Source organism: Fusarium subglutinans (genome assembly GCF_013396075.1).
Source record: "Fusarium subglutinans strain NRRL 66333 chromosome Unknown NRRL66333_c0000291, whole genome shotgun sequence".
In the NCBI taxonomy this organism is placed as follows: Eukaryota; Fungi; Ascomycota; class Sordariomycetes; order Hypocreales; family Nectriaceae; genus Fusarium; species Fusarium subglutinans.
In genome coordinates this window covers 1-12,440 of record NW_023502354.1, presented here as the reverse complement: position 1 = coordinate 12,440, position 12,440 = coordinate 1, and the positions used below count along the sequence as shown (strand labels likewise).

At 48.1% G+C, this 12,440-nt stretch overlaps 6 protein-coding genes across 6 annotated transcripts; 4 read left to right on the top strand and 2 right to left on the bottom strand.

Annotated features, from left to right (window-relative positions):
• Window positions 1–258: 258 nt before the first annotated feature.
• FSUBG_12800 (amino acid transporter) lies at window positions 259–1,842 on the top strand (the record flags this gene model as incomplete). The annotated part of the gene is made up of 4 exons (XM_036677625.1): window positions 259–535; window positions 596–646; window positions 711–1,692; window positions 1,752–1,842. 4 exons carry the CDS (start codon window positions 259–261, stop codon window positions 1,840–1,842), a joined length of 1,401 nt encoding a protein of 466 aa, XP_036531721.1.
• Window positions 1,843–3,069: 1,227 nt separating this feature from the next.
• On the top strand, window positions 3,070–4,269 carry FSUBG_12799 (metallo-beta-lactamase superfamily; the record flags this gene model as incomplete). Its single annotated transcript, XM_036677622.1, has 1 exon — window positions 3,070–4,269. The coding sequence occupies one exon, from the start codon at window positions 3,070–3,072 to the stop codon at window positions 4,267–4,269; it is 1,200 nt and encodes a 399-aa protein (XP_036531720.1).
• Window positions 4,270–5,116: 847 nt separating this feature from the next.
• FSUBG_12798 (dienelactone hydrolase) lies at window positions 5,117–6,154 on the bottom strand (the record flags this gene model as incomplete). Its single annotated transcript, XM_036677621.1, has 5 exons — window positions 5,117–5,233; window positions 5,275–5,411; window positions 5,454–5,596; window positions 5,651–5,823; window positions 5,888–6,154. 5 exons carry the CDS (start codon window positions 6,152–6,154, stop codon window positions 5,117–5,119), a joined length of 837 nt encoding a protein of 278 aa, XP_036531719.1.
• Window positions 6,155–6,573: 419 nt separating this feature from the next.
• On the top strand, window positions 6,574–8,423 carry FSUBG_12797 (amidase; the record flags this gene model as incomplete). The annotated part of the gene is made up of 6 exons (XM_036677620.1): window positions 6,574–6,764; window positions 6,827–6,848; window positions 6,903–7,175; window positions 7,230–7,424; window positions 7,484–7,843; window positions 7,899–8,423. The coding sequence occupies 6 exons, from the start codon at window positions 6,574–6,576 to the stop codon at window positions 8,421–8,423; spliced, it is 1,566 nt and encodes a 521-aa protein (XP_036531718.1).
• A 1,075-nt stretch (window positions 8,424–9,498) lies between these two features.
• FSUBG_12796 (dityrosine transporter) lies at window positions 9,499–11,018 on the top strand (the record flags this gene model as incomplete). Its single annotated transcript, XM_036677619.1, has 4 exons — window positions 9,499–9,916; window positions 9,971–10,551; window positions 10,647–10,806; window positions 10,984–11,018. 4 exons carry the CDS (start codon window positions 9,499–9,501, stop codon window positions 11,016–11,018), a joined length of 1,194 nt encoding a protein of 397 aa, XP_036531717.1.
• A 46-nt stretch (window positions 11,019–11,064) lies between these two features.
• FSUBG_12795 (uncharacterized protein) lies at window positions 11,065–11,976 on the bottom strand (the record flags this gene model as incomplete). Its single annotated transcript, XM_036677618.1, has 1 exon — window positions 11,065–11,976. One exon carries the CDS (start codon window positions 11,974–11,976, stop codon window positions 11,065–11,067), a length of 912 nt encoding a protein of 303 aa, XP_036531716.1.
• Window positions 11,977–12,440: the final 464 nt, after the last annotated feature.

Sequence of the window (12,440 nt, the reverse complement as noted above, 5' to 3'; positions counted from 1 at the left end):
CAAATCTCGGGATCACTGCCGGACCCAAATTATTGACGCTAGCCTCGAAACTTGATGGAACTACCCCAGAGTGAACGGTAGCTTTATCATACGTACCAAATTGCCGGGCCCGGTCTAGATGCCTCGTGTGTATATAAAAAGTCATTCACGTCGTGATTGATCTGTCTACTTGTTGCTCTCCCTTCTTCAAGCTGCCGTCCACCTCACCCTTTCTTCACTGCTTTTAACCATCTCACCTCAACAATAACGATCGAGACAATGTCGTCTGAGGAAAAGTCCCAGTCTTCTGACAACAAGGACAATGGCTCTATCAAGGTCGGAATTTCATCCGGTGAAGTCGACCTAGAGTCCCGTGAAGTCTTCCGGACTGGCGATGACGTCCTCGACTTCAGGACCGTCAGTTGGCAGCGGGCGACCATTATGTTCTGCAAGATCAACTTTGCCATGAGCATTCTTGCTATTCCTCAGGCAATTTCAACAGTCGGTGCTGTCGGCGGGTCTCTCATTCTTGTTGGATTCACATCTCTCAATGTCTGTAAGTAGGAGTCATATATTTTCATAGTTACTTTCTTCAATTATGCTGACCAGCCTCTAGACACTGGTCTTATCCTAGGTGATTTCCGCAACAGACATCCGGAATGCCATAGTACGTTATTCGACACTCGCTGTAGCCTAACGGAAGAGGCCCCTGACTAACATCTGCGTTCTAGTGCTAGCTGATATGATGGGCTTCATTTGGGGCAGGGTTGGCCGTGAACTAGTCGGTGTTCAAATCATCGTCCTTCAGATCCTCATCACCGCAGGCGGCGTCGCCACAACAGCCGTCGGCCTTAACGCGTTATCAAATCACTCCCAATGTACCGTCATCTTTGGCCTGGTGAGCGCGATTCTCGTCACGGCCTGCTCATCTGTGCGTACCTTCTCCAAGCTCGGCTGGATCACTTGGTTTGGCATGATTACCTTTACCATTGGAGTTCTCGTCTTTACTATTGCTGTTACCCAGCAGGATCGGCCTGCAGCAGCACCACCAACTGGTGACTTTGACCTCGGTTGGATCGCTATCGCCAACCCTGGCTTTGTTGTAGGTATGGTCAGCTCTGCGAACCTCTTTATTTGCACCGCCGGCTCCTCTATGTTCCTTCCTGTTATCTCTGAGATGCGTCGACCTCAGGACTACCGTAAAGCTTGTCTTTGGGCTGGCCTCATTGTCGGCATGCTCTATCTTGTTCTGAGCCTTGTTATTTACCGCTACTGTGGAACTTGGCTGTCTGTTCCTGCTTTTGCCAGCGCTGGGCCTCTCTTCAAAAAGATCTCGTACGGAATTTCACTACCTGGTCTAATCATCGGTCTTGGTATATATCAACATGTTGCGGTAAAATACGCCTTTGTCCGTCTTCTCAGAGACTCAGATCATCTCCAGAAGAATACTTTCACCCATTGGGGCACATGGCTTGGCATCAATTTTGCCTTTGGTACAGCTGCCTTTATTGTTGCTGAGGCCGTACCTATTTTGAATTATTTACTCGGCCTAGCTGGTGCTCTCTGTGCTGCCCCTTTCAGTCTGATCTTTCCATGCCTTCTCTGGATGTATGACTTTAAGGGGTACAGATCTGGCACTCTCATGCAGAGGGCTCAGTACACTATACATGTCCTTATCGCCTTGATCGGTCTTTACATGGTCGCTGGAACTGCGTAAGTCCCATTTTGTTTTCCTCTTGATCGTAACACGGCGAACTAACAATGTGTCCCAGCTATGCGGTAGTCGTTGCCATCAAAATGGCTTTCCAGAGTGGAACGATTGCACGAGTATTTGACTGCGCTGACAATTCCGGTTCTGTCTGAGTAGTCGAATCTACCTTTACGCGGCGAAAAAGCAAGTGTTTGTCCAAGTTTATTCGAGATTGTACTTTGAAAATTTGGTAAAGTGAAGGAAGCAAAGACTAGTGGTTGGATTTATGACGAGCCATTTGGACGTCAACGGCAATGACAATACTTAGTAATGCGAATTCTTAAACATACATACCACTGAGGATAATAGACTGCGCAATACTTTCTTTCGCACTTGTGTTTGTATTTTCTCGATTACCGCTTTGAGGCCCGTCCCAACATCCACATCAGTTTCATGTTGTCAGCGTCAAAGTGAGGTTCACATTCTCAAGTGTTAAAATTGGCTGGATGACATCATCGATTTTAAATTTGAATGCGACTCCTAATCTATCTATTCACTTTCACAATCCCGACTTGAAAACATCATCAAAATTACGTAATTCCCTACTGCCAAAGTCCTCGTAATACGCCTTGGCTCGGGACGATCAGCGATGAGCAGCTTCAAAATGACCGCTTGGGTTCGTAGGTTTTCCTGAAACTTGAATTACCCCAGACCATTTCGAAATCTGGGGTCATCGGCTACTTCGTACCCGAAGATAGCCAGAGTTCCCGACGGTGGCATTTCTTTATCTATCCTAGGGACGGATCAAGATAAATAAACCGAGAATGTAGATAACGGCTTGCTGAGCCAATAGGCCTTCAAGACAATAACGTTGTATCGCTTACAGTAGCTGAATGTGGAGAGATAGCGCAATTGAATAAACCTAAACAGCTCTATCCTTCTCTGAGCTTAGTGCTCGTCGGCAGTCGGACCCTGAAATGATTGCCTATCCGGATAGGTCGGCAAAGCATCCCGTTGGCTCAGATCTGGGTTGCCAAGCTACATCCAGTTGTTTCGCTTTACCGCGTTATCTCAGGATCTATCCGTAACTTCTTCAGTTCCCTCAGAACCCTATCACAAATGCGGGGTAGAGACCGACCCTAACGGACGGTCTAACTTGACACAAAGCGGGGGAGGGCATGTGAGTACCGTAGACTAGACTAGAGTATTGTTCCCTGACTATCAAACTCTGATGGCTGATAGATATATTGATACAGAAAGAGTGCACTCCCTTCACGGCTGAGCATACCTTTACCTGCCAAATCCTTCTCTCATCTTCTCAGATCCGATTCGTCCAAGACACAAAGGCCTTGGTGCTTGCGTTTTTTCTCTTCACTATTCGTCGACGTCACTACGCTACAATGCTCATCTCACCACTCCACCAAGATCATCTCGTCCCGGAGACATTAATGGCGGACACAAGCCCCGTCATCCGTCCTGAGACGCCTCCGGACTTGCATATCCCAGATTCGCAGGCCACTGTGAAGGTGTCAATCATTGATACCACTAGTTATATGAGCAACTTTCCCATGTGGGCTTTCCTCGACCCATTGATGCCTGGGCATGAGGAGATGAAAGGTTGCGACTTTTCCTTTATTATTGAACATCCCAAGAGTGGCAACAAGTATGACACTTTGCTCTTTGATCTTGGTGTCCGCAAAGACTGGGAGAATTTACCGACACCATTTGTCCAAGGTATCAAGGCAGGGGGTTGCAAGATTGAGGTGCAAAAAGATGTCGCCACTATTCTGAAGGACAACGGGAGAGACTTGTCCGAGGTGGGAGGTATTATTTGGTCTCACTGGCACTTTGACCATGTTGGCGATGCCCAGACATTCCCAGGCACAACAGATATCATCGTCGGACCCGGGTTCAAGAAGGCCCACGTCCCAGCCTGGCCTACAGATCCTGAGTCTCATATTGACGAAAAGGCATGGCAAGGTCGCACACTGCGCGAAATTGACTTTGCTGCAGAAGAAGGAAAAGGCCTGAAGATCGGCCAATTTGATGCTCTCGACTTCTATGGCGACGGAAGCTTTTACCTCCTAAACACTCCTGGTCACACCATCGGCCATCTTTCCGCCCTTGCTCGAACAACAGTTGATCCCCCAACCTTTATCTTCATGGGGGGAGATATCGCACACCACGGAGGAGAGTTCCGGCCAACACCATACATGCCTCTTCCCGCCGAGATCTCGCCCAACCCATTCAACCGCGTTTTACTACGCCCAGCGCTTACATGCCCTGGAGAGATCTTTGTTGAGATTCATCGCAACAAGAGCCGCACAGAGCCCTTTTTCGACCCGACCACCGCCGAGGGCGCGTGGCATCACTGTGCTCACGAAGCGAAACGCAGCATCGACAAGCTGACCGAGTTCGATGCTTACGAGAATATTTTCCCTGTCATTGCGCATGATAACAGCTTGTATGGCGTTGTCGATGTTTATCCAAAACCAGCAAATGATTGGCTCGCAAAGAGTTGGAAGGACAAGACCAGATGGGGTTGGCTCAATGAGTTCGACCCTAGTATTGCAGGATTGGCCAAGGCTAGTGAACCATGATATTTGAGCGTTTGTTTCTATAGAATTTTGTCGCGCTTTCTTTCGCGGTGCATGATTGTTGGCGGTCGTATTTTCCGAGTCTTGGGGTTACTGAAGAACTACACGTGTTAGCAAGGTCGCTGATTTCGACGGAAATAGTAACGAATAGTATAAGGTTCATCTCTACAGTTAGCTTTGCCGATAAAGTCTCTGAGCCCTCGATATAAGGGATTGTTTCCCATCTCGATATAATGCTTAGGATAACTGCGATCCGTTAGATCCCAGGGACAGCGACTTGGTACAGGGATTACGTACACTATAATTGCTTAGCTACTCAAGTACTCTAGTTCGTTTCCCGGAGCTATCTCCGATCGTTACCGTTATCTCAACAAGCCTACTCTGCCGCTCTTTCTTATCTAATCTTGAAAGCAGCGGATTATTCTTAGTACCGAAGCAACGATATTAAACCGAAGCCTACTCCCCGAGCGTACCGGCTACTCCCCGAGCTCCGTAGTAGCTCGTTATCAATCACATCGATAAGGATTTATACAAATTATACGGATTTATGCATTGCAGCATTTCTTTATCCGAATGCGTATACTCCGTAGCGCAAAACGTATTTTGTGCTTACTGTATCTGATCTTACCCAATATCTCTTTCAGCAAGCTATCCGCCCAACTTCACAGGACAATTCTAGCCATTTACAAGTCCCGGATCTATTTATCTTAGACGACATCTAAGTAAATACCAAATCCATGAGAACTCTGTTGCATCATGTTTATACTAATAAATCTTCGTTATTTCATGTGTTTCAGCTATTTACTGATGGATAGAGTGCTAGCCAACCCAGTCTTACCCAGTTGCCGAATCATTCCCGAGCAAGCCAAAAGTCGAGCCACTCAACGAATCCCTTGAAATGCTGCTCCTTGGCCCACAGCTCGTAAGGGTCCGTCAGACGCGTTCGTGACTGGCCAAGTCTGTTAGCCTACCTCTTGTTACAGCAATCAATGATAATGTTGAACTTACCGCAAAGCCGTGACCGACGTGTGAGAAGACTTGCATGTTGAACCGTTGCTGCTTCTCTGTGCATATCTCGATCACTCTTGTGCGAGCCTCATTTGAGAAGAGCTTGTCAGTGGCCGGAACAGAGAAAGCGACGGGAGCTGTTTGCCGTGCATTAATTAGCCATCAGAATTCTCACAAACCATCATCTTCATCTCGAAATGATCGCATCTTACCCTTTGACTTCTGCACATGACTCTCGTTCACAAAAGATGGGTGGGCAATGGCTCCGGCAGAGCAGATGCCGCCATCAGACAATTGCTGTAACACAATTCGTGCGCCCCAGCTACGTCGAAATGAATCAGCAGGCCTTCATTTAACAACAGTTCAGCAGACTCACCAGTATCCTATGCAGCCAAACTTGACCTTGCCGTCATTGCCGTACTTGGCCTTGATGTTCTTTACCCACTCGCGGGCAATCTCCTCTGAGGGAAGAAGGTGTTTGGCGGACCAAGCCGCCAGGTCAAAGTTTGGGTCGTTCAGCGGTGAAGCGCTATACTTTGTCACCGCATCCTATATTTCAAAGCAAATGTATCAATAGCTTGCCCTTCGATAGAACACTGTGAAGTGCACGTACTCCGAGAAAGTAGTCGACACCGAGTGTAAGATATCCACAAGCAGCGTAGGCATCCATCATCAACTTGCTGTTGATATGCAGCCCGAAAGCATCCGGGAAGAATAACAATACATTCCCGTTGGTGAATTTGGGGTCGGGTTTGGCGACGTATGTATCGACTCCTTCAATCTGGATGATGCTTCCCGTGGGCTCACCTCTGTGAAAGTCACCTTTAAGACAGCACAAGTCAGCTGGCTTGGCCAGCACGGGGTCATTGATGTCTGCCATAATGGGTGCTATTGCTGAGTCGACTCTAGAATTGATCCGGCGTATATTCGAGTTAAGATGTATGACAAGTAGCCTCGGAGCTCCAACTCATAATGTTGGCAGATAAGCTGAGCTCATGTCGGTCTCGGCGGGTATATCGGCTTCTGTCCGGGAGCGGAGCCGATGAAGGGCCGGACGCCAATTCATGGACCGACATTTGCGGCTACGATTTTTAGCCGGAGATAATCAGCAACTAAGCCTATGTTCCTCGGGGAGATGGGAGAGCATGATAAGTAATTCTATGTAAATGGGTCATTCATTCGTCAATATCAGACACCAGCATACCTGTCACATTTCTCACGGTCAGGTTCGTTGCGGACACTTGTCGTTCTACTCTAGTTGGCTATTGGACTCTCAAATAAGTACTGTCTGAGTGCAAGATGCCACGATCGTGGACTGATATTGTCGCTGAGAAGCGCGCAATACGCGATGAGAAACTCACAAAATGCTACGGTGAAAATGTACCCTCTGATCCTCGCATCATGGCTGCCAAAGACATCCAAGCCTTGACAAAGCTACTAGAAGCCCGGAAGGTTACAGCCGAGGCCGTTGTCCTTGCTCACATAGCCAAGTAAGAGCTCCATCGCAAGAAGGACACAGCAAATGTCTTTGCTTAACTAACCCCTGTGCTAGAGCCAAAGAAGCCCATCAGAGAGTACGCCTCATGTCATGAAAGAGCTTGCCGAGAGATATGCTAATAAAGTGGTAGACAAACTGTCTAACAGAAATATGCTTCGATGAGGCTCTGGAGCATGCCAGGGAGCTCGATGCGTTTCAACAGGAACATGGGCGGCTGAAAGGTCCCCTCCATGGTATCCCGGTTTCACTCAAAGACCAATTTAATCTAAAAGGCCTCGATTCAACACTAGGCTACGTTGGCCGCGCTTTCCATCCCGCCGCCTCGGATTGTGTCTTGGTCAAGGTGCTTAAACAGCTTGGCGCTGTCATTTTGGCCAAAACAAATCTGCCGCAGTCTATTCTGGTAAGTAGAAACATCGCGAGCTTAGCCTCATCTAAACAAACTAACTGTAAGCAGTGGGGAGAAACAGATAATCCACTTTGGGGCCTGACCACACACCCAATGAACCCCGAGTATACCCCAGGTGGCTCCTCTGGAGGCGAGGGTACTCTCCTGGCGCTCAATGGCTCAATGCTAGGTTGGGGAACAGATATTGGCGGTTCTATCCGCGTTCCGTCTCACATGAACGGTTTATGGGGCTTTAAACCAAGCGTAGGCAATTCTTGTCTCAGACCAGCAACTACTTGTACAGAAATTGCTAACAGAACTAGAGTGGAAGGTTTTCCTACGAAGCCGTGGCGGTCTCCCAGGATGGACAACAACAGATACCCTCGGTCGTTGGCCCTATGGCAAGAACCCTAAGCACTATTACATTGGCTTCGAAAGCCATGATAGAAGCTGAGTGCTGGAGACTTGATCCTCAGCTGCCTCCTATGCCATGGAGAAATGACGTATTCCAGGAATATCTGCAAAAGCCGTTAGTTATTGGAATTATGGTAGATGACGGAACGGTAAAGGTTCATCCGCCAATCGAAAGGGTGTTTAAAGAATTCTGCAAGAAGTTGGAGGCAGCTGGGCACGAGCTCGTACCCTGGGATACATCTCTCAACGCTGACTGCATCAAAATCATGGTAAGAGCAACTCCCCTTCATGGCCATACTCCTATACACGTACTAATACCTATAGGATGAGCATTACATAGCTGATGGAGGCGAAGATATTCGACGCGATATGGCTGCAGGCGGCGAGCCATATATGCCCCATGTCCAAAACTTGGTGGATCGTGGCTCTGCGATGTCAGTCTACGAATATTGGCAACTAAACAAGAGGAAGAAGGCTACACAAGCAGCCTATAACACGATGTGGAACGCGACAAAGTCGTCGTCTGGAAAACCCGTTGACGTTCTCCTTGTGCCTACTATGCCGCACACTGCAATTCCGCACCGCACACTCCGGTATCCAGGCTACACGAAGCTGTTTAACATGCTCGACTACAGTGCGCTATCTTTCCCAGCAGGTACGGCTTCGAAGGCTCTGGATCCTGTCTGTACTGGGGAATATGAGCCTCGAAATGCTGCTGATGCTTGGAACTGGGGCTTGTACGACATTGAGAAAATGGACGGTTATAGTGTTGGTCTACAGATTGTGGGTCGGCGGATGGAGGAAGAAAAGGTTTTGGGGGCTGCTCATCAGGTCCAACAGCTGTTGTAGATAGATTCTTATAAATATATGCTTAGCACTCTCGATCTATTAAGCTCTATAATTCCAAACTCAGAAGTGCCTTCTGCTCGTCACGATCCTTAAGCAGGGTATCCGACACTGTGCTCCTACTCATGGAGAAGAGGCGGGGAGCATCCGGGTTCGCTCGGGTACTCAAGGACCCTCATACCCACTCAGCTTATCTTATCGTAGCCCAAAGGAACTAGCCCATGGACGGCTTTTGCTTTCTTGAGGTAAGACTTTATGCGCTGCGCAACAATAATCCTACGAGTAAATGCAGAGAGAGATCCACCTCGAGGAACCTGTTCTTTCCCCGTTGGATGTCTGACCTGTCTCCCAATGGTTCGGGTCAAGCTCAACTATAACTCGGACAACCGGGCCCATGCTGTCCGGTCATTCCCCGGCGAGACGAGCATACCATGTCTACCCAAAAGGGAAACGTCGTATCCACGCAGGCACGACACTTTCCTCGAATCGGCTGTAGGAATAGCATTTCTGATTCCCATATTCTGTCTTGTTCGACTCTTGTGCAAAAGCTTGTTGGAAGGGAAAAGCACAATCGCTAGTCTATCTAGGTTGCGAGCTCAATGGCTGGCGGTGACTTGAATCCCCAAGATGCCTGTGGCCATCAAAGCCCATCATCTGTCCACTCAGTTACAACCAGAATATGTGACAACAAGGATACGACGCGCAACGAGATCAGCATTGAAGCCAGTCCTGCAAGCACCGCTGGCGATCCTTTAGAGAAGACATGCGATAAATCGGCCTCTAATACCAACCAGCTTCGCGTCAGTCCATCATGAGATCCGTCTACACTAGCCTGCTCCAATTGTCGATTGTTCCGCGCTCCAGGCGGCGTGGACTTCTTGGCCGTTTCGCCATCATACCCGAAGTCAATAATTCCTATGACTACCGCGCCGCAACTCTACGAAATGGGGCATCACGGCGACCGTCTCGTTGGCGACGGTTGTAGCACCCATGGGGTCGTCTATCTTCTACCGTATGTGCGCACAATTTTGCTCCTGGCCTCTCGACGAGAGCTGTCTCGACGAATAATACCACTGACATGTCTTTCTTGCCAGCGGCTCTCGGTGCCCTAGTTGACGAGCTCAATACCTCCGAGACCATCATTAATATGTCCGTCGCCTTGTATATGCTCTCCATGTCCATCTTCCCGATCTCGTGGTCCGCCTTTTCTGAAGAGTTTGGCCGCCGAAGCATGTACCTTGTCTCCTTTACCCTCTTTATCGTCTTTATCGTCTTTTCCATACTCTGTGCCGTGAGCACCAATGCGCCTATGCCCATTACTTTCCGCCTCCTCGCAGGCGGCGCTTCGGGCAGTGTGCAAGTCATTGGCGCAGGTACAATTGCTGATATTTGGGAGTCGAACAAGCGAGGCCGCGCCATGTCTCTCTTCTATTTGGGACCTATGCTTGGGCCCCTTCTCGGCCCGGTTCTTGGTGGTGTTTTGACGCAGCACTTGGGTTGGCAATCGACCATGTGGTTCCTGGCAATTTAAGGATTTGTCATCATTCTAGGGATCTTTTTCCTGCTTCCAGTCACATTGGCTCGTGAGAATGAGCCTACCGCGACACGAGAGCTCACGCGTTTGTCCACTCGAGAGTCTATCAGGGCCAAAAGTAGCGAGTTTACAAAATCACTCAAGCACTACCTAATCGAGCCTCTGAGCGTCCTCATGCTTTTACGCTTGCCTCCAGTCTTTCTCACAGTATTAATCGCCGCCATCGCATCCTGTTCCGTCTACATCCTCAACATTGCCATCGAATCCGGTTTTGCTGACTCCCCGTACAACTTCAACCAAACAACTGTAGGATTGGCATATATGAGCACCGGGCTAGGGTACATTCTTTCGTCCATGGTCGGTGGCCGCTGGATGGATTCCATCATGTCAAAGGAGGCTCGCAAGGCTGAGAGATATGATTCGCACGGTAAACTTATTTCCTTACCAGAAGATCACATGAAGGAGAATGCTTGGGTAGCCAATAGCTTGTATCCTCTCTCATTACTATGGTTTGGATGGACAATGTACTACGGGGTGCAGTTCATGGTACCTATCAGCGCGCTTTTCGTCTTCGGTTTCTCCTCGATGCTTCACTTTGTAAGTCCAGTCCAGAGATTCTATTCCTCAGTAACGCCCGCAACAAGCCGCCATTGTAGGCTTTATAAATGTTGAAACTAATTTCTTTCACCTAGAACCTCGGTACAACAATGCTCACGGAGTTTGTGCGTAAACGTAGCTCTGCCGGCGTCGCTGTCAACAACTTCGTTCGAAACATCTTGAGCTGCGTCGGCACTATAGTTGCCGCCCCATGGATGAAGGGTGTAGGCGGGGGCTACATGATGACAACATTATGTATTATTTGCTTACTGTTGAGCTCCTTGGGGATTTGGCTCATTACTAGGAATGCGCGAAGATGGAGAGGGACACTGGATAAGGCATTAAAGGAGATGGATTGAGGTAGGAAGAAAATTAATAGATGTAATTCTGTAATGCAATCGACACTTATAAGTGTATACTTTGTGATCATAGATGTTTCTGTTATGTGGACCTTGACATTGTGTTAGGTGCTCTAGAGTTATTTTGTTGCTCTATCCTGCCGACAGTCGTCTACTACTTGACCAGATTCACATCTTTGAGATATTCTCTAAGCCCAGTCATCTGAATCCCCCTCGCCACATTCACTGTCCCCTCCTTATCCCAAGCAACACCCTTACCAACAGCAAAAGTAGCCTTGTATTCCGCCACAGGCTGACCCTCTGCAAGCTGCTTCTTCAGCGTCTCCATATCCCAAAGCTCTCTTCTGAAAGTACCTTCTCCGAACCGCTCGTCTACCAGATCCGCGATCTCCTTGTATGATAGCGTATCGCCGGCAATATGGACGACCTCGTTTGCGATTCCTCGTGGGTCGAAAACTATATCTGCCGTTACTCTGCCGATATCTCGTGGTACAGTGATGGTGATCTTGGTGTCCCAGGTTCCCAGCCCGCGAGTGACTTTCTGCTCGAGATCAATGACCCCAAAGTCCGTTAGGAACAGGAAACTCATGAAAAGTCCTGTCGACACGATGGTCCACTCGGTCTTGTTCTGCGCCCTGAGCTTCTTCCGGATGTTGATCTGCTCGTCAAACCGGTCCTGATCGCTGCCCGTTCCAATGGCGTCGTAGTCCATCCCAAACTGCCACGGGAAGTATCGCTTTACGCCTGCCTCAAACACGGCATCTGCTAGCTTAGTTTGCGTACCAAATGGGCGGCCCATGCCGTTGCAGGAGATGATGGTGTCGTAGTTGCGGAAGATGGCAGCAAGCTCAGAAGTCGAAGACTCGACGTCACCGGGCTGCGGTGTGATACCGAGACCTTGAAGGTGCTCGATCTGCTTTTTCTTTTCTGGAGCTGTTGAATTGATGGACGACGGACGCAATAAGACCGACAGCTTGGCGTTGGCCCTCGAAGGATGCTTTGCCAATGCCTCTAGGATGGCAGTACCTAGCTCGCCAGCTCCCAGCACAAGAATGTTATCACTCATTGTGATGCGGTTGTTTTTCTCAATAAGATTGAATTGACAAGAACTTGATTCGGTTAAGAGGGAGAGGTTATACACCAAGTCGTTTAAGCTCTTCTATACAAGCAATGGATTAGAAATACAACCTCATAATCTAGAGAAAACAAATAATCGGACTCTCGGACTTAGTGGTTGTTAGTCCCCACGCATATATTTATTTTGTGGAGAAGCGCGTCACCATTTTTGCGGTTTCGGGGAACAGTCGGCAAGGTTTAGGATAATAAAAGCTAGTATATAAAAGCTATACCACGCCTCGACTTACTGTAATATCTTAAAAGTATATTGCTTTTAAGTTTTTAAAATAAAAGCAATAAATTAATTTATAATTAATAATTAACTATTATTTATAAGTAAACTTTATTTATTTTTAAAAAAATAAAGTTACTAGCCCTTAGTTTAGTTAGCTATATTAAAAGTATATTATACTA